This window comes from Theobroma umbraticum, unplaced genomic scaffold (genome assembly GCF_002168275.2).
Source record: "Theobroma umbraticum cultivar Fairchild unplaced genomic scaffold, ASM216827v3 scaffold_12.1, whole genome shotgun sequence".
NCBI lineage: Eukaryota > Viridiplantae > Streptophyta > Magnoliopsida > Malvales > Malvaceae > Theobroma > Theobroma umbraticum.
The window spans coordinates 3475988-3498353 of record NW_018397269.1 but is presented as its reverse complement, the minus strand read 5'-3'; the positions used below and the strand labels follow the sequence as shown (position 1 = coordinate 3498353).

Here is a 22366-nt window from a genome sequence, read left to right as displayed (position 1 = left end):
ATGGTTTATCGGTTAATGGCCAATAAATTCCACTTTTCAAAAAAAAAATGACATAAACAGGATACTTAGACCAAATTGCAGTTCCTACGCAGTATATGCGAACTCTTTCATATTTCAAAATAGATACCACAATCTGAAGCTTCTGTGAAAGTCAAATAACCCATACAGCATCAAGGCCAAATCATGGTCTAAGTATCTTCATTAAAACAGAACATACACCAACATAAAGATGCCAGAGATTAAAATTCATTGACTAAACATCAACCCAATCTATCTCTCTATCTCTTTCGAGCAAAGCAAGGGTCTCTTTTCCTATTTTAATTAGAAAAAAGAGGATAATTGGAGTCATGGCTACTCTAAACTTGGGATGCTGGTAAATCTCTAGTGTAAGGCTTCACATAATACATTCCTCTTCCTCCAATGTTCATCAAATAAGAAATCTGGGCCCTTCAAGATCCCAGACAAAAAATGAACCAAAAAAAAAAAAGAACAGAACACTCACTCTTGAGCTTCTACAGTTGCATGTTTTCAACTCTGTGATAATTCACAGCGGTGACTCATAAAATGACGAGTTTATTTGGATCTAGTGTTGAATCTTTGGGATTATGATGAGATTTTTTTTTTTTTTGGGGTTGGCAGGGGAAAAAGTTTTCAGCCTTTGTGGCCAAAACATGCGAGTACAGCTGAAATCTGAGTGTACTGGCCTGATGCTGGGAACAATATAAAACATAGGCTTAAGTTTGCTGGTTTTAGTGAAAAAAAGGCCACATACTGGCCCTAAAATGTGGTACTGAATCAGCTCATTACATCAGGGGAAAAATCTGAAAGGGCAAGTAAGAAACCATCTCAAACTTTTAAAAGTTTTACTTAAGTATCTTGATCTGTAAAAAAGGCTTGTGATTAATCCCATGCAGTAGGTAAAGGTTTTCTTGTTGCTGCATGTTGCTGTTGTATCATGAATTGTTCGAGGATCAGCAGCAAACATACAGATATGAAAGCCCTTCATATAATTTGTCTACATCTTACTGCATAAGATAAAAACCAAGACAATAGCAGGTACAAAAAATTGGATAATGGAAGCCACATGATAGTAAGTACATAGATCTGAGTAACTGCAAAATAGGCAGAAATTTAATAAAAAAAAAATCTATAATACATATCCAAAAGGAAAAACTAAAAGTTTAATAAACTGTACCTGTTGTTTTGTGGGTTTACGGAAACTGAGTAGCAAGCAATAGTTCACAAGACTCTTCAATTTCTGACTGTATCGGTCATTACAGATGCAAATGATTGGGATTTTGGAAATTTTTATGCTGGCAATAAGATCAGCTATTCCACCTCTATCACCAGCAGACATGCCATCCACCTCATCCATGATCAGGACAGTCTTTACATGTTTTGAACTGCAATTTCCATTAAAAAATTAAATTGTCTGAGAAAATATTTGAAAAAGGTTTATAAATTTCCTATGAAATGACACAAAGATTCCATAAGAACAGAAAACAAACCGATCCATGTTAACACTCAAGGCTTCATTGCTAACAAGTTCCTTTATTGAATTTGCATTGCTTCCACCAATTCCTTTAGAAATTTTGGCATCAGCCTTCCCACGACTATCACTAGCATTTACCTATATGAAAAATGCAGGATACGCATCAACAGACATTAGTTTTGGGCAATGTAATCTGAATTTAAACTAATAATCAAGATTGATTTTGGTAAAATAAACTCCACCTCAATGGTCTGGAAACCTAGCATCTGACTAACCAACTTTGCTGATGTAGTTTTCCCAATGCCAGGTGTTCCACTCAATAGGACAGCCTTTTTGGCACCAGGATCATTTTGCTTTTTGCCCTTTCCCTTACTTCCATTTCCAAGAAATTGCTCATTCCAATGTGCCAACCAATTGTGAAGTTGGTTAACCTGCAGCCATGACAAAAAGAGATTATAATGAGAATGCTTCCAGCATATGTTGCTCAGACTCAGGACTTTTGGACGTGGTTTTGATTCTAACATGGATGCGTACAATTTTTTCTCCAAATTTTTCCTCATATTTGGAGGTCAATAACCCATATCAATGGCCAATTTGAGGTGCCACATCAGTGGTTTTTTATGAAAAAGTGAGCAAGATGACCACTAGCCTTCTGAAAACAGAAATTAATGTTAAAACATATCCTGATAAAGGATGACACAGTAGAAACTCATACCAATGATTGATTCCCAGTTATTTCATTTGGAACTTTTGGCCTATATTTTTCAGTCCATGTCAGAGACGACTGCTGGATTGGTTGCCCTCTCTGCTTCGTGGATGAGACACTTGTAGTCGAACTTTTACCAGATATCTTTGCTGATGAAGAGTTGCCTATGCAAGAAGCAGCATAAGTTGAAGACAATGGTTTAAACTAAAAATAATGGCAAATCAAAGTTCATTTAAAAATGAAACTACATGCACAATTCAAAGAAAGTTACATAAGATGACAATCTTCAGCAATTTGTTCGTAGCATGGAAAAATGGAATATAAATCTAGCTATATACAGAAGTGGCCAAAGATTCATATCCAGTTTGAGAGACAAAAAAGATACAAGTAAGAGGTGGAAAACAATAGATAGATCAGCCATTAAGTTTGGATACCAGGAGAGCAGAAAGTGATGGCATGACCATAGTAGAGAAACGGCTACCATTTAAGAACAGGCAAGTAAAGGAAAAGGAGAAGAATTATCGATACAAGTAAAAGAACTCACTAACTGCATTGGATATTCAAAGAATACAATTATAAAGATTCCTTTCTATCCAAAGCTATGAACTGCAGATTTATTATGCTAAAAGTAGCAACAGCAAATAACAGTGTGCTCCATGTGCGTGATAATAATAATAATAATAATCATAATAATAATAATAAAGGTAAAATTCACAAGCAGTTCAAAGCATTGTTGGTCAGAACATGAACATTTTTCAAAACGATGTGAAAAAAGGAAACTGCATATCAACAGAAAAGTGCTTTTATTATTAGTATGAATAGTAACTCTAAATAGTTAAACTAGAAAATGCAATGATATCAAGAACATAACAAACATGGGTATCAGTGGGTTCTTCATCACTGAAAACAAGAAGAACTGACCTCTCGGAGAGCTCCACAATCACAATAAAATAGAAAAAACTAGCTTACAAGCTTACAAACTTATAGTTTCATATAGTCATATACTTCTATTCTAGTTGGAAAGCTGGATCTACAAAATTTTTGGCATGTTCCAGTTTTCCTGTGTCAACCATGAAAGAACTTATTCAGCTAAGAACTACTAGATAGTAAGTATGAAAAGCAATAAGGCCTGCATTCCAGAATCCATCATACAGCAAAAGTACAGACATATAAAATAGTACAAAAATAAATGAGAATATCATCTAAACAAGCTTAAGGATAAGAGCTGCAACAAAAAGATAGGATTCTTTGGCATCATGGCTGAGCCACATCAGCAAACAAATGGATGGACATAAAAAGGGAAAAACCTATAACAATAACACCAACCTCCAGGTTTGGCACCACCATAAACCCAGTCATAACCTCTAGAATGTATTCTACACATTGTAAAATAGTAGCTAACAGTGGAATTTCATCAACCTTCATTGAAAGTTTACACAAACAAGAGTGGCAAGAACAAAATCCAGTGGCAAGAATAAAATCCTTTGGCAAGTAAGTAGTCAAAATTTCACCATCTTGCTACTTGTAAGTAAAAGTCATGTCATAACAACCATATATACTATTATGTGGTCAACCACTAAAAAAATGCAGCAGAAGCTAAAGTGCATCATTATTTGGGCCATACTCTTCACTTCCATTTTCTGGGGGCTCTTCTTAGGTAGAGACGCAGCAAAGCTTTCTGCAGATTTTTTTGACTCTTCTTTTGAATGAGCTTTTCCACGATTTGAAGCACGGATCATGTCAAACAATCCATCCTCAGTAAGAAAAGGAATGCTACAATAAGAAATAAAAACTAAGATTAAACAAAAGAAACAGGGCAATAAGGAATTCAAACTTAAATTTTCCAATAAGGGGGACAACAAACCCAAGCTCTTTGGCTTTAGAGGACTTTCGACCCTCAATATCTTCATCGCATAAAAGATAATTCTGCAGATGGAGAATGTTAATCACTTGCCAAAATTGGGACAGGAAGTAAAGAGATCTTCAGGTATAAGAATAGAATAACCGTTTTTTTGCTGACGGCTGCAGTAATACGACCACCATGGCGTTTGATCAAGTCCTCTGCTTCCTCTCTTTCTAAACTGTAAGGGAAAAGTTCAATGATTATGATGCCATAAAGGCCCGATCCATCAGGAAAATCATCCATAAATAAATATTTAAAAAAATGCAATTGTAAGTAAAACCCTTCATAGAAAAATATGGTCTATTGCTCCATGTTGCTGAGAAGAAATGCATCAAGAATAGTTTTACACATGAGAGCAAGAGGAATAAGTACTTGAATGTCAATATCAATAACAAATAAAATACCTGTCAAGCGTTCCACTAATTACAAAAGTTAGACCAGCTAAGCAATCAGAAGCACCTTCAGGGACTTCCTGACATAACAGAAATTCAATGTTAACCAGTATTCATGCTGATCCAATTATGATTAAATCAGACATTTCTAATATAGCTCCACCTTCTCTCCTTTATGAGGAGGATCTTTCCTTTCTCCAAAATTCATAAATCCACCTCGTCCACGGCCTCTGCCCCTTCCACTAGCTGGTGCCACTGATGCACCCCTGCCACCACGCCCCCCCCTGCCACCAGACTTTACAGGAGACTCCAAGTCCTTAGCATCATCTTCATCACTTTCATCATTATCTTCAGCTTTTTGTGCAACACCCCTTCCTGAACCACTCTTCCGTTTCTTACTGGGAGTGACATCAACAGTATTCTTTGATTTGGGGAAAACAAAGTCATCATCAATATCAACTTTGCTTGGTTTCTTCGAAGGTGGGGGCTTTTCAACACTTTCATTTTCATTTTGAACTTTTCTCTTGGCTGGAAGTTCCTCCGTTCCTTGTTCACCTTTTGGCTGTTGTTTTCCTGCAGGAAAATACTTGCTAGTTTTCCTTCTGCCAGAAGTTTCTTGGCCTCCAAGTACCTTGATAAATTTCAAATGACAAAAATCAGATAAAGAAAGAAACATTTAAGCATAAGTTAGACCAACATTTTAAGAATAATTTTGGCCAAGAACGAGGACGGAGGGAGATTCATATCTGCCCATTCATGCTTTCTTCATTGTCATTTCCCTCTAGGTACTAAAATTAACATATGCTTCCAGCCAATTACGTATAGATTGAGCCACACATTAGCATTTGGTCCTATAGGAGCCTTCAATTACTCATACGAATCCCTCCCTTCACTTACTCCTTGATTCAAAGCTTTTCATGTGACATATAGCATCCTCATGTTGGTGACAAAAATGCTTATTTTCATTTTAAAATGGTAAAACAAAGTCTCAGTTAGTTTATTGTTGGTTGGTTGCTAATAAAGCCAGGGAAAACATAAAAGATTATCATTTTAAACTATTTTTTATTTCTCTTGCTTTTCTTTAAACTCGGTATATTAAAATTGGTTGTAAAGTTTTTCTCATTCAGGAAAGAAACTAAAGAAACTAAGTACACAACTGGACCTTATAAAACAAAAATACAGTCGTATGATATTCCTTTTCCTTTCGGTGTACTCTCAGCAACCAAACAACAAGTCACAGCAATTCTTCACAGAATTGTGAAACAACCTAAATAGAATCTTCAGATGGCAATACATGGATATCATTCAATTTCCAATATTATTGCCAAAAACCTAAGCAAAAGAACCGTGGTGAAATCTTATGCAAGAAGAAATATACATATAAAAATGGCAAAAGATATACTCACAGAATCTGTATTGGTTGGCGCCGGGTTTGCCGGCTTTGAGGCATTGCCTTTGCCTTTATCATGCGCTTTCATAAACCATTTCCTAATATCCGACTGCAATCAACACCAAAGCAAGGCCCATTGTATCCAAAAAAAAGCAGGCAAATAATTAAAGATCACATTTCATATATGAACAATAATTCCCTATTTGATTGTTGCAGAAGATCAAAAAAAATGAAAAAAAAAAAAAAAGAAAACCTCCCAGTTTTCTAGTGAAAATGTAGGGTTAAAAAGGCTCCTTTCCCCCTTTTATCAAAAAGGAAAAAAAAAACAAGTTTTTGTTTTCTAAATAACAAAGCAGATTAAAAAAAAAAACCCCTTAAACCCTAACTGTCTATAGTTCATGTTTAAGAATTTGGAGGAGGAAAAAAAAAACTCTTGGGAGTTCAAAAGCCGAAACTCACCATATCCGATGCTTAAGGAGGCTCAATTTCTTCGGGATTTGACCTTCTCAACACAATCTGCACACGAAATTTCACCAACTGTAAGTATAACTAAGCAATGTACACGCAATTTTGTCAAAGGAAACAGTTTAAAATCCAGATTAGTGAAAGGGTTACAAGAACAAAGTAAGGCAGAATTTACGTATAGTGTTTCGTTTCTTTTTGAAATATTTTAATTTTCCCAGCTGTGCTTTCGAAAAGAGGGAAAAGGAAAGAAAAGGGGGGGAGGACTCACGCCATGGCTAGAAGAGCTTGAAACAGAAAATGGCTCTTGACCTTTTTTGACATTTCCTTTCTCAAATAAAAAGATTCAAAAATAATTTTAGAAACTCTAAATCTCCATTAAAACCTTTCTAAATAATATTAATAATAATTAATAAAAAAATATTTGACTTTCCCACATAAGAATCTTCCATAACATACCCAAGAGAGATTCCCCCTTTTGCCATGTCACGTGTGGGTTAAAAGGGTGGCCATGGAAGCTTTTTTTTTTTTTTTTTTTTCATATAAGGGGAAATTTTATTGAATTTATTTAAAATAACATTCTAAGCCAATGAACACTTAGAAAGTCTGTAGTAATAAATAAGAAATATTTATAGGGAGAATATTATAAACTTGTAATTTATGTTTAAATCATTATAATGAGTGGTCATCCAATCGACACAACTGATTAGCTTCACAATGTATGTGAAATAAGTGACATTTTCATTTTTTGTAAAGTAATTATCTGATTGATTGTAATAACTGGATATTTGACTCTAGATCGTTTTCTTAATTTTGTATTTTCTGCACTGCTAGAAGCGAATATGTTTCCACTTGTACTTTCCTATAACTTTTAGACCAACATAACTCTAATCCATGATAGATTGCCTAGAGTTCTGTAGTTATGCTTGTTTGGTTTAGTTTTTTTTCAACTTGTCTATTTCTTAAAAGTAAAAACCAAGTTAAACAAAAATTTAGAAAAACTCTAAAAAATAAGTAACTTTTTTTAAAGAAAAAATTTTCAAAAAAAAAGTTAAGGTTAATTACTTGGTTGTAACTGATTGCTGCATACTCCTAGCAAAAATAGATCAAAAATCAAATGCAAATAGGATTAATAGGGAACTCGAAAAATATGAAGAAGCACCGAAAAGGCAGATAGCTATACAAATGGAGTAAAAAATTATATACAATGAATTAGTAAGAAAAAGAGAGTGATTAAAACCTTAAACAATAGATATAGTGTTCATCTAATTCTCAGGTAGGAAACCTTACTCGACGATTTGGGTTCGAGGGTGGGAAGAGGTGCAAGAATGAGTAGAGGTGCAATGGTTGTTTAAGAGTTCAGGGTATTTAGGAGTTGATTTTAGCATAGATTGAAAGGGTTTAGGATCAATATGAGGTGCAATGGTTATGGTGACAATGAACGGTAGGTAGAGGTGAAAAAGTAATTGATACATAGCATAGATATTGAAGCTTTGTAGTGGTTTGAACGATAGTGAAGTTCTGTTCTGAAAACTGATAGTTTATAGCTGAGAAAGAAGAGAAAAAGAGGAAATAAGGTAGGGTGTCATAAACTATGCGCATTTGCTTAAATATGCGATAGTTCTACAACGCTTAAGTGGATGCTTCCACACAAGCCAGCTAATAACTCGTCTAGATCGGAACAAATATCAATAATAGTCATAAATTAGATTAAGACAATGCACATCGAAATAATAGGACATATCAAATACCATACATGCAACCACTAGAGCCATATAAAGAAAAATGTTTTATTAATATGAAAATGAGTACAAAGGGACCAAGACATGCCATCGTTGTAGTTTGCTACATACATACTTTTATCAGTGAGGCAGTCTAACAATTTGTCGATTGCTTACCCCCTATAAAGAGTTTATAAGATTTTACAAGTGTTCTACCAATAACTATTACAATACTTGAAATAAAGACAATATTTTCCTAAAGGGTTTTCCCCCCTAAAGACTTAACAAGTACTTTAAAAGATGTCACCATGAGACATTACAATGTTTGAAAGGGCGATATTTTCTTTACAAGTACAAAAGACTCAATTTCCTGGACAACTTTATCTTGTCATAGTCCAGTATATGTTTAACTCATGACATCCTCCCTCACTCAATCTATTGACGTCTTCATTGATTGGTTGGCTTGAAATTCTTCAATCTTTTGTTGGAAAGCATGAAGATTGCCTTCCTTCTTCTAATTGATATCATTGGTCGTCGGGTGATTATCATCAACCTTTTTGCTAAAATCTCTTCCACTAGATGTTGTGATGGTGGCATGGTGCTAATGGCAACTTTTTTGGCTCCACTCTTGCTAACATCTGTTGGCTCTGCATGGAATGGTTTTAGGTTGCTGACGTGAAACAAGGGGCGTACCTTTATCCACTTAGGTGGATTAATCCTATAAGAAGTCTTCCCTACCTTGGCTACAACTAACACTAGACATTCATACTTTCATACTAGTTTGGATCCCTCTTCTATAGAATAAAGCTTTTCAAGTATCAACTTCACCAGCACTAGATCTTTTCACCTTAAAGTGTTGCTCCTTTCAACCTTTATCTATCCACTTCTTCATACGGCTAGAAGTTTTCTCTAACTAGGCTCTATCGATTTCAATGTTTTGTCTCCACCTCCTTACCAAAGTTAAATGTTCGGGGACACTTCCCACTATAGGATTCCACTAAAGTATGGAGAAATCTAAGTTATTATCCGATGACGACCTCGAAAGGGGTTCTATTAGTGGCTGAGCTTTTCTGTGAATTGGGAGATTGTAAGCCACATCTAATAGGTTAGGCTAATTCTTCTGGTTTGCCTATACTAAATGTCATAGGTATTCTTCTAACAACCTATTGAAGCATTCTATTTAACTATCTATTTGTGGGCGATTATTGGAAGATATGTTCAGTTTTAACATCAATAGCTTGAAAAGCTTTTTTCCAGAAAAAGGTTGTAAACCTTAAATTTTTGTCGCTGATAATGCTTTTAGGAACATCTTAATATTTATCACATGTTTAAAAACCGTATGAGCCATTTCTTTTGTGGAGCTAAACTTCTACATCGAAATGAATGTCACTTACTTAGAGAAATGGTCCACCACCACCAAGATCGTTGTCATTTCTCTAGAAGTCCTACCATAAAGTTTAGAGAAATACTTTCCCACGGTTTGGTCAAAACACCGATAGAGATTGAGCATTCTTATAGATCTTTGTTTGTCTAATTTTTCTTGTCGGCAAATGAGGCACATCTTCATATAATCTATTAACATCTTGCCATATATGAAGCCAATAGTAACCTGTTTCAATAATTTAATGATCAACTGCCAACTTGGATGTCTTGTCCAAAGAGTGTCTTGACATTCTCGCATTAATTTTTGCCTAAGCTATCCCACTCTTGGAACAAATATGTGTGGTTCTTTCATTAGAAAGAGTTTACTTTTCACCAAAATTATTTCAATTTTTCACTTTCTACCAACTTCATAATGGCTACTTAGGGATCTCGATGCAAGTTTTCCTTAATAAGATTACAAATGTCTGTAGTCACTTTATTGGCTATCATTGGTGCAATCACTCTTAAAGCTATGAATTCAACTTTCTACTGAAGGCATCTACCATACGGTTAACCTTTCTGGCTTTGTGCTCAAAAAAGAAATCAAACTCAGTTAGGAACTCTTCCCATCTCGCCTGTTTCATTGTAAGTTTTAGTTGCATGAGGAAATGACTTATGACTGTGTTGTCAGTCTTAATCACGAATTGTGATCCTAGCAAGCAATGTCGTCAAGCCTATAAATAGTGAATCACTACTAGTAGTTATTTCTCCTATGCCATATATCTCTTCTCAACTTCATTCAATGTTTGGCTTTCAAACGCAACCGGGTGTCTATCTTGTAACAACACTCCTTCAAGGTAAAGTATTGATGCATTTGTCTATACCTCGAATGGTCTTGCAATATCAAGGAGTGATAAAATGAGATCTATCATCATCGCATTTTTCAAGCCTTCAAAGCTTCTTGGCATTATGACATCTAACTCCACTTTTGTCATTTTTTCAACAATCTGTAGTGCTACTGTACTTCTTGAATATCATTCTATAAATCTCTGATAATAATTGGCTAGCCCTAAGAACGAAAGAAGTTTAGTTGTATTTTTAGGGGTGGCCCACTCTTTAATAGCCTTCACTTTCTGCACATCCATCTGGATGTGCCCTTGTTCAATTATGTGGCCAAGGAACTAAATTTGGGTTTATGCGAATGCACATTTCTCCCTTTTCACATAGAACTGGTTGTCGCGTAGCCTTCAAAAAACTTACTGTAAGTGCCATTGATGCTCTTTTAAAGTTGAACTGTACACTACAATATCATCCAAGTAGATTACCACAAACTTGTCTAGATAATCATGGAACACCTAATTTATCAATGTGCAAAAAGAAACAAGACCATTAGTTAGTCCAAAAGGCATAATAAGAAATTCAAATATGCCATACTGTGTTACGCAAGTGGTTTTTGGTTTATCTCCCTCAACCACTCTTACTTGATTGTATCTTAATCTCAAATATAATATGGAGAAGTACTTTATATAACTCAGCAAGTCAAAGAGATCTGCTATAAGAGGGATATGACATTTATTCTTAACTGTGACTTTATTCAAAGCTAGTAATTCACGCACAATTGTAAACTCTCATCTTACTTCTTTTGAAAGAATACTAAGACCCTAAAAGGTGCCTTAAATGATCGAATAAATCTAACCTGAATTAGCTCATCTAATTGTTTCCTTTGCTCCGCTAATTCTAGAGGAGTCATCCTATATGGCCCTTTTGCAAGGTGATTGACTTTTAGGAGTAATTACATCTCGTGACTGACAACTTATTTAGGTGGTAGAACCTTAAGTAGTTTTCTGGCATCATCTCTTGAAATTCTTTCAAAACTAGTTCCACTTCTTCGGGTATTGGATTCGTGGTATTTTCGTATTTATAGATCGATATGGCCATATAAGAAGGCTCACCTTTCTTGATCCCTTTCTTAAATTGTATAGTTGGTATAATCCTCTTCCCATTCTTGGTAGAATTATAAATGGTACCACACATGGTTGTTCTCTGAAAAACATTAGATAACTTACAATAAGGAAAGGGATGGCTTATTTGTTCTTAATTAAGGTCAATCTCTAGTAGGTGGTCTCTTACAACTTTCTCCACTCGACGGTTTACTAACTCTCAAAAATTTTACCCCACTGTTTAAGCTAAAGCTACTAGTCTTGGATGGAGGTTCTTCTTTTTGTTAGAGTTTTCCCTATAATCAGTAAAGCACTCAACAACCGCCATCGTCGAAGGCACATCTTGTACCTTTTATCGCTGTAACTCCATCCTCACCCATGGTTTCAAACCCTCAAAAAAATAAAATAGTCTATCATTTTCAGTCATATCCCTGATATCTAACATTAAAGTAGAGAAGTTCCTCATGAACTCTCGTACTGATCCCATTTGTGACAACTCACACACCTTTCATCTCGCCATATACTCAACATTCTCAAGAAAAAATTGCTTCTTCAGTTATTGCTTAAGGTCCGCCCAAGTGTTGATGCGGCACTCACCATCAATGAGTTTGGAACACCACCATAACTTCACGTCCCTAACAAGATATATTGAATCCATCGTCACTTTGTCCTCCTCTAACTCTATACGCACAACTCGAAAATACTACTCCATATCAAAAAGGAAGTTCTCAACTCCCTAGCATCTTTGCCCTTTCGTATTGCTTGAGCTTCGACACTGTGGCCCTTTTATCTCAATTTCCTGAGTTTGCGCTAACATTACCTGCAATAATAACCAAAAGGTTTACCGAAGCTTTCAATTCTCCAATCTCACTTTAGAGAGTGCTCAACACATCCCTAATCTCATCACTCATGGTATTAATCATCTCGAACAATTCTCCCTAAATTGTCTTAATTTCATCTATTTGCTCGTTCAGGACCATCAAAGCTTTTGTTGCAACCACCACGACCTTTAGCTCATCAATCCTCAAATGGTCCTCTAATGAACTTCGTGTGGCTACCATGTTTACTCTTTAACTTAGCACGTCTCACTTGTGGTTTGATTCCAATTGTCACGAACTACGCTCTTTCGTTTAAGTATGTAAAAGTTCGTGTGGTACTTAAGTGGACTCTTCCACGCAAGCCAACCCATAACTCGTCTAGATTTAAACAAACATCAACAATAACTATAAATTAGATTAAGGTAATGTACATAAAAATAATAAGGCATACCGAATGTCATACATGCAACCACTAGAGCCATATAAATAAAAATGATTTATTCATATGAAAATGAGTATAAAGGGACCAAGACACGTCATCATCGAGATGTAGAGGCAACCATAAATGGTTCGCTATATACATACTTCTACTAGTGAGACAACCTAACAATCCACCAATTGCTCACCTCCTACAAAGAGTTTACAAAATTTTACAAATATACTTCCAATAGCCATTGCAATGCTTGAAATGAGGACATTACTTTCCTAAGGGTTTTTTCCCCTTTAAATTTGGCATGTATTTTAAAGATGTCATCACAAGCCATTACAATGTTTAAAAAGGGAATATTTCCCTTACAAGTACAAAAGACTCAATCTCTTAAACAACCCTACCTTGTCATAATCCGATACAAGGTGGGCTCATGACATAGGGGAAGGAATACGATGTTTTTGCTGGTTAGGTTTAAAAGGGGAAGAACGAAACGATGTTGTTTTGAAAGATTAGTTATTCGACCCATTATTGTCTCTGAGCAAGGCCTATTAAAAAGTTACCATGAAAGCCTGCTTACACTATTTTAGGCTTAGACTAGGCGTTGGCTTTTCATCTTGGGTCAGTTAGGAACAGATTATATGTTACTTGGGCCTTTCTTTTTACATTTTTGTGCTATTGGGTTATAAGATGTTGATTGGCTTATTTTTATTGGAATTATTATTATTTTATTTTGTTAATCATTTTAACTATTAAATAATATGATAATAAATTCTAAAAATTATAAAATATAATATATATAAATATATATGAATAATAAAGTAGATAGATATATAAAAAATATATATGAAATATATGCAGGTTGGAAAGATGTTAAAAATATATATATAATGGAAGAATATGATGATAAGAGTAAAATATATAAATCACTAAGGTTTAAAATATATATGTATAATTTATTTATTTATTTTGAATTTAAGTTAATCTGTACAAAATTAAATGTAATAATTTTAAGATTAGATAACAACAATAATAATATAAAATGAAAGTATCATGATAATAAAAAATATAGTATATAAACATTTTAACCATTTTTTTTATCATAGGTACATACACATATATATTCATATCATACATTTTTGATAAATACTGTTTCGTAACAAATGACTACTTTGATGACGAGACTCTCTCAAAAAACTTATAAGGATAAATCTCTCAAAAAACTCATTAGGTAAAAGAGTGTTCTTAGATTTAACCAAAAAGACAAAAAAAAACAAAAAGTCATCGTTCATATTAAATAAACAAAATTTTGCATCACGATGCATATATTTTAAAACAAATGATGTCTCCAATGATGATACCTTCCCAAGGAGTTTGCAAGGAAAACTTTCCTGAAAAATTCTCTAGGTGAAGATTTGTTTTTTACCATAAAGATGGAAGGATCCAAGAAATGCTTTTGGTAAAAAACTTTAATTCATATTAAAGGTCTATTTGGAAAGCATGAAAATATTTTGTAAACAATACTTTCAGTAATTTAAGTGTTTGGTTGAGTACAAATGTATTTAGAAAGTAAAACTTTTTAGAAAGTCAACGAAAAATAAGCCATTAATCCCATAAAGGCTTAAGACTATTTCCAAAACACAAGCTCTTTCTCTATCCCAATCCTCTTCTTCTTCCCCCCTTCTATCCCAACCCATTTTCTCTCTCACTTGATCTACTACTTTTCTTTCCTCTTCCCACCATTATCGGTAACATCACAAGTCTTCTTGACCAACAACCTTTCCTTTTTTTCCTTTTTTTCCTCCCTTTCTTTCTTTCTCTTTTTTTGTTATCAAAACTTTTTCTTCCTTTTTTTTTCTTTCTTTCTTTTTTTTTTCTATCAAAATTGCATCTCTCCTTCTCCTAGTGTAGTTGCTGGCACCTCCCACTCTCTTCGTTTTCCTCTTTTTTCTTTTTTCTTTTCAAAAGAAAACTCTTTTTTCTTTTAATAATCTTCCCCTTTCAAGATCTACTGTCGATTTGAAGAGCTTGGTACAAAAATTCATAGTCAACCATGAATATTGCAATAAACAGTACTATCTACCCAAAGATAAGATCTCTAATTTTTAGATTTCAAGATTCATTTTATCAGTTTGAAGCTTATTAGAGATCATGAAAGAATTAGGACATAACCTACCTTTTAAGGATCGAATACATGTATCTATATATTTTCAAGGTTGTTTTTATGTTTTGTCTTATTTGCAATGATTTGTTGCTTTCCTAAATGTGTATTATGCAGCTTGTAGGCTTGTTATGTAGGTATTCAATGCAGGTTTGTAAATAGGGGATTTTATATAGACTTAGGATCTCTTGGGTGAATGGTTGAGCTGGCTTTGCTCCTTTTGGGTAAATGGGTTTTTGTTTCCAAATTTGTTCTTCAATCTCAAATGTTGATTGAAATATGGATGATGTGTCAACTTTAAAATCTATTATTTGAGAAAAAAAAATAAAAGTTAGAAAGAGCTCTAACCAACCACTTTATCTTCAAAATATGTTTCAAAAGTCTTTATTGAAGTTAATGAAGAATGAGGTAGAACTGATTTTACTTAAAATTAATTAATTATTGTTAATCCCTCCAAAATAATTTTATTTCAACATGTATGTAATTTGAGTAATCTTTTCTCTCTTTTCTATTATTTTTGGATAATATTTGTTGAGTTTAATTAAATTGGTAAGGTATTACTTTTTTAGATTATAATGTTTTTAAATATTGTTTTGAAGAAAACTTTTGAAGATAATTTTTTTAAAAAAAATTGAATACTGAAAAATATTTTTCATAAGATAATCCAAACAATAGCAAATATTTTTGATAGTTTATCTAAATAATAGAAAATATTAGATTTTCAAGTAAAATATTTTACACAAAAAAAATTTAGAAGGTATTTTATGATTATCAAACAAACCTTAAATAAATTGTAATTTGCATCTTATTATGCGACGCTTATTCTAGGCACAATTGTCAACTTCAATAATGGGATTTACTCAAATAACTAGAAATGATAAGTTTCCTCAAGGAATTATCTAGGTGAGAGGATTTTTTCAGATTTTACTATAATGAAGGAAGGGTCTAGGAAATGTTTTCTATAAAAGGTTGTTGATTGTAATAAATAATTAAAAATTTACAATTTATTGGCACACACTCAAATATCTAATGTACAAATAATGATCTCGATAATGAGATTTCCTCGTAAAACTCAAAAAGATAAGTTTCTTAAAAAATTCTCTAGGTGAATGAACATTTTTTGATTTTACCAAAAAATTGAGAGAGTCTAGGAAATGCCTTTAATTAACAATCTTAGCTCATATTTAATAAATTGAAATTCATAAACAGATACCCTACATTCATTACATGTTCATTGCATGTATATTTAAATTTTGAAATAAAGCTCGACCAATAATCCTAATGATGAGATTTCTCCAGAAGCTTATAAAGATAAGCTTTCTAAGAAATTCTCTAAGTGAGAAGATATTTTCAAATTTTACCAAAAAGATAGGAGGACTTGGGAAATGTCTTCAATTAAAAAATTATCATTCATAATTAAATAAAGTTAAATATTAAATATTAAGGTTAAAATAAGATAACAAGTAATTATTTGGTATCATTCATTGAACGAGCATCACGAGCATGCAATTCTTTCCTGTGTGTAATCATATTCCCGAATCTAATTAAAAAAAATACATAGACCAAGTTTTGTTTTTTAGACAAATCCAAAATTAACTTAAGACCTTATCAAAAAGAACAACTTAAATAGATGGTCAATTGCACCTTACAAAAAATTTGGTAACGACTCTAAATTTTCATTTCGAGACAAAATGGGTTCCCAGACCCTCATGTAATGATAATTATACTACTCATGTTGCTCACTTTTGATTTAAGATATATGATATATTCAAGTGTGAATTACTGATAACTTTATGTTATAGTCATTTTGTCAAATTTGGGCATTAAATTGACTAAGTTTTGAGAATTAGTTTAGAAATTAGATATTTTTATTTTTAATTAAGTTTAGTAAATCATGGTAAGTTAATTTAATTTAAGTTATTTTATTTTAATTTAATGATAATTTTCTTTTAGTGTAGCTATTATAAAGTGAGTTTATTGCTTTTGTAGGTGTGCAAATGAGAAAGGCTTAAATTGATAAAGAAGAGTGCATAAAAGGTTCATGTTTCTCCTAAATATCTTCTAGTAATTTGAACATAACTCTAATTTTAAAAGTTCAACTAACATGATTTTTGAGGCAATAAAAATCTAAGAGATAAGACTACAATTTTCATATTTACCACTTTGCTCAATTTAGTCTAAAAGAAGGAGAAAATTATGTCACAAGTTGAAGGAGTGCAACAAAGCAAGGAAGAAAAGACAGAACCTTGGGCATTGTGGCCTTGGATAATTGGGCAATTAGCTCAGTTAAGTAAACATGAGAAATTTAACATAAGAAGTTAATTAAGTCAAATAAACATAATTTTTTGAAATATTAAATATTTAATTTTATAAACTCGAGTTTAAAGTGTTTAACGGTTTATAAACTTTAATTTATAAATGAATAATAGTAAGGATAAAAAAATTATAGTGGAAATTAGTAATTGAAAATTTTTAACATAAAGTAACGAAAAAACTTATAAAGAAGAAATAAGCAATGTTTAGATATTGACGTAAATGCATGAGATTTAATATAACAAGTCAATTCATCAAATAAATATAATTTTTTGAGAAATTAAACATTGAAATTTATATTCTCAAGTTTAAAGTGTTTAACTATTTACAAATTTTAATTTGTAAACTAATGATAGTAAGGATAAAAATAATTATAGAAAACATTAGTATTTGAAAAACTTTCACTATTTGTAAGAATTAATGTAAAAACTTATAAATATAGAATAAGCAATATCAAAACATTGACATAAATGTGTGAGATTTAATATAACAAGTTAATTAAGTTAAATAAACATAATTTTTTTAAAAATTAAATATTTAAATTTATATTCTCGAGTTTAAAGTGTATCACGGTTTACAAATTTTAATTTATAAATGAATAATAGTAATTATAAAAATAATTATAGTGAAAATTAGTAGTTGAAAAACCTTGACATAAACTTGTAGGAATTAATGTAAAAACTTATAAAGATGGAACAAACACTGTTAAAATATTGACATAAATATGTGAGATTTAACCTAACAAGTCAATTAAGTCAAATAAATATAATTTTTTAGAAAATTAAATATTTAAATTTATATTATAGAATTTAAAGTATTTAACGGTTTATAAATTTTAATTTATAAATGAATAATAGTAAAGATAAAGATAATTATAATAAAAATTAATAATTAAAAAACCTGGATGCAAACTTACAAGAATGAACGTAAAATTTTATAAAAGTGAAACAATCAATGTCAAAATATTGATATAAACTTGTGAGACTTAACGTAACACGTAAAATAAACATAAACTTTTAAGAAATTAAACATTTAAATTTATATTCTTAAGTTTAAAGTGTCTAACGGTTACAAATTTTTAATTTTTAAACAAATAATAGTAAATATAAAAAGAATTATAACAAAAACTAGTAGTTAAAAAATCTTAACATAAACTTATTAATTTAATGTAAAAACTTATTAAGAGGGAACAAGCAACGTCAAAATATTAACGTAAACTTATGAGATTTAATGTAACAAGTCAATTAAGTCAAATAAATATTATTTTTAGAAAAAATAAATATTTAAATTTATATTTTCAAGTTTAAAGTGTTTAACGGTTTACAAACTTTAACTTATAAATGAATAGCTGTAAAGATAAAAATAATTATAGTAAAAATTAGTAGTTAAAAAACTTTAATTTAAACTTATAAAAATTAACGTAAAAACTTATAAAAAAATAACCACTATCAAAACATTAACGCAAACCTATGGAATTTAATGTAATAAGTTAATTAAATCAAATAAATATAATTTTTTAAAAAATTAAATATTTAAATTTATATTCTTAAATTTAAATTATAACGATTTACAAATTTTAATTTATAAATGAATAATAGTAAATATAAAAATTATTATAATGAAAATAGGTAGTTGAAAAACCTTAATTTAAACCTGTAAGAATTAACGTGAAAACTTATAAAGATGAAATAGGTAATATCAAAATATTGATGTAAACTTGTGAGATTCAACGTAACAAGTTATGATAATAAATTTAATTGAATTAAATTAGTTAATATAATATTAATATTTAAAAAATAATTTTTTATATTTTTAGATAAAAATGGTACAAAAATTCAAATTAAATAACATTTAAAATATTATACATAAATTTAAAATTTACTTATGTTGTTAACATAAAATGGATAAGTTTATAAATTATTTACTTTGTTTATCTGTTAATCAGATTTTTATTTATATTTTTAAAATTAAATTAATTAACCTTACAGCAAGGTAAATGTAGAGCATTTATATATATATATATATATATATATATATTTTCATTTTCTTTGTTGATATTATACCATAACTTTTCAATGTAGAAATCACCAAGAACTGGGGCTCTCGGTGCAGCTTCAGGGGTATAGCATAAAAGGACTCAGATTGATACATAAATTCCATCGTAAAAGATTCCCAGAATCAACGAGCAAATGAAAGAGAAACAAAAGTCAACTATACAATTAACCTTTCCACACTGGGTCCTTGCCAGAACTGCAACCATGTTTTTCTTTGAGGCCCTCTCCACTATACGAGAAGTCATTGTCTCCAAATTCTTTAACTTTCTGCTGCACAAGTTGGGCTCTTCCAATTTCTTGCAATTTGCCAGTGAAAAACAGATTCACGAGGGGATCCACAAGTTGAGGAAGGCATTGCAGGAGATTCATGCAGTGCTTGATGATGCTGAGGAGAGGCAACTAAAGGATCAGTTAGTGAAAATCTGGTTGTCCAACGTCCAAAACTTGGCCTACGATGTGGATGACATTTTGGATGAGTTTGCAACAAAAAACTTTGAGATGCAATTTGATGGTGAAACGTCGAGGTAGCTCATGTAAGAAACCCAGGTTCATGATTTATGATTCATACAATGCTGTTTTGTTTAACAGGGACATGATGTCCAAGATAAATGATGTCATTGCCAGATTGAAAGATTTAGAACCACAAAAAGATCAGTTACAGTTAAGGGTGATTGACTGCCATAAATCCAAAAGGATAGAAGAACGGCAGCAGGCCAGTTCTGTGGAGATTGAAACTCATGTGTATGGTAGAGACAAAGACAAGGAGGTTTTACTTGAATTGCTCCTCAACAGTGATGATGGAGGACATTTTATGATTCCCATCGCTGGTATGGGAGGGATTGGCAAGACAACCTTGGCCCAACTTGTTTACAATGATACTTGTGTTCAAAATCATTTTCACCTCAAAGCATGGGTTTGTGTTTCTGATGATTTTGATATCACAAGAATAATGAAAACAATTTTACGATCAGTCAGGGTTTAGAGCCAGGCAATGACAATAAGTTGACTTCACTTTAAGAAAAATTTATTGGAGAAAAAAATTTCTGATTGTTTTGGATGACGTTTGGAATGAGAATTATCATAATTGGACCATTCTATAATCTCCTTTTCTAACAAGGACTCCAGGAAGCAAAGTTATTGTGACAGCATGAAATCTTGATGTTTCAGCTACAATGGGTGCTTCTCGTGCTCATTCTTTAAAATTTTTTATCAAAGGATGATTGTTTATCTATATTTGCTCAACATGCATTAGGATCAACAAATTTTCGAGGACATCCCAACCTAAAGAAAGTTGCTAAGAAAATAGTGAGAAAGTGCAACGGTTTGCCTTTGGCTGCTAAAACCCTTGGAGGCTTATTATGTACTAATGTTGACCACGATGCTTGGAAAGAGATACTAGAAAGTGAGATATGGCAACTATCAGAACATCGCTATGGTATAATTCCGGCTCTACCATTAAGTTACCATCATCTTCCACTACATTTGAAGCGACGCTTCACCTATTGCTCTATCCTTCCTAAGGATTATGAATTTAAAGAAGAAGAAATAATCTTGTTATGGAGTGCAGAAGGCTTTCTACACGAAGCACAAGACAAACAACAAATTAAAGATTTGGGTCACAAGTACATTAGAGATCTACTATCAAGGTCTCTTTTGCAAATATCCAACAAAGATAATTCTCAGTTTGTTATGCATGATCTCATTAATGATCTGGCTTAATCAGTTGCTGGAGAAATATGTTTTAGAATAGAAGGTGATAAGAAAATTTCGAAGCAAAGCTCGCCACTTATCTTACATGGGTAGCAAGTATGATGCCATCAAAAAATTTAAGGGGATTTGTGAAGCTAAGCATTTACAAACCTTTTTGCCTTTCAGGTTGTCAAATAATAGATGTTGCTATGTAACCAACAATGTTCTAATATATTTGGTGCTAGATTTAAGGTGCTTGAGGGTGCTTTCTTGAAGAAGGTATCAGATCACAGTGTTGCCAAATTTTGTCAGAGAGTTAAAACACTTACGGTATTTAGATTTTTTTTTTAAACTCTTATTAAAAGCTTGCCCGAGTCAGTGAGTACCCTCCATAATTTAAAAACCCTTTTCTTAATTTAGTGTGGGAAGCTACAGAAGCTACCTACAGAGATGGAACACCTAGTCAACTTATGTCATCTTAATATCATCAATGCACATAGATTAGAAGGCATGCCAAGTAATTTTGGTACATTAACTGATCTTCAAACACTATCCAATTTTGTTATGGGTAAAGGTGAGGGCTATCAAATAAGGGAGCTAAAGAATTTATCCAATCTCAATGGTCAACTTGTATTTCTAGGTTAAAGAATGTTATTGAAACTCAAGATGCATGGAAGGCTAAGTCACAAGATAAGGCAAGACAGGATGAGTTAGAATTGGAGTGGAGTGGAGACTTTGATAATAGAGTGGTCCAATATAGAACACATACCTTGTGTGCAAATTCATGGCAGTATATCTATGATTTTAGATGGTCCTGGTTCAGATGGTGATGCTTTAGAAAATTATGATTCAGGGTATGGTTCTGGTTTAGATGATTATAATTCAAAGGATGATGTCCTTTGGCGAATTGTGATTCTTGCCTATACCTTATTTCTTTGGTTTGATGTCCTTTTATTGTTATTATCTCTTGGCTACAACAATTGGCCATGTACAACCCTCATCTTCATATATACATGGTGCATGCCCTCTTTGGATTTCATATTTATAACCCAAACTTTATTTTTGATTCACTTTTAGCATGGCTCCATCTCTCCCTAACCATGATGGAATGGAAATTTGGTCCATGTTTCATTTGATGCTAAAGAAACATTTTTACACACGGAACAATGGGTTGAAGCTGGTTATGTCAGTATGTCAGTCAATGTACAGAATTCCAATTGTCTGCCAAAGAGATACTGTATTTTCAATGTTGAAACTAAAATTCAAAGTTGAAGAAGATAAATCTTAGCTTTAGAATTTATGGCTGATAAATATTACTATCTGAATCTATTGTAGAATTAATATGAATGCAATATAATGTCAGGGTGTGTGTCCTAACTTCCAAGTTCAATTGCTATCAAAACTTGTTATGGTATTTTCTAAAACCTTGATGCTATATTGATGGTAAGAACTGTAAACTTCAATGTTACATGATGGAATAATGTTTCTGATTATTATTTCATATATGTACAACTTTTAATTTTTAAAATTTTTTTC

The 22366-nt window shown here is 32.2% G+C and overlaps 1 protein-coding gene and 1 pseudogene across 1 annotated transcript in view; one reads left to right on the top strand and one right to left on the bottom strand.

Annotated features, from left to right (window-relative positions):
- Positions 1–6643, bottom strand: part of RFC1 (replication factor C1) — a 16312-nt gene extending 9669 nt beyond the window's left edge. The window contains exons 1-13 of the mRNA XM_021441130.2: positions 6524–6643; positions 6343–6399; positions 5900–5992; positions 4657–5124; positions 4506–4573; positions 4204–4279; positions 4063–4124; positions 3823–3971; positions 2208–2362; positions 1735–1923; positions 1509–1630; positions 1196–1403; positions 1027–1112 (exon numbers count right to left, since the gene is read on the bottom strand). Coding sequence (XP_021296805.1) covers positions 1027–1112; positions 1196–1403; positions 1509–1630; positions 1735–1923; positions 2208–2362; positions 3823–3971; positions 4063–4124; positions 4204–4279; positions 4506–4573; positions 4657–5124; positions 5900–5992; positions 6343–6345 — 1679 coding nt within the window. The 5' untranslated portion in view covers positions 6346–6399; positions 6524–6643. The remainder of the gene's footprint in view (positions 1–1026; positions 1113–1195; positions 1404–1508; positions 1631–1734; positions 1924–2207; positions 2363–3822; positions 3972–4062; positions 4125–4203; positions 4280–4505; positions 4574–4656; positions 5125–5899; positions 5993–6342; positions 6400–6523) is intronic.
- Positions 6644–19223: 12580 nt separating this feature from the next.
- Positions 19224–21104, top strand: LOC110425985 (putative disease resistance RPP13-like protein 1; annotated as a pseudogene).
- Positions 21105–22366: the final 1262 nt, after the last annotated feature.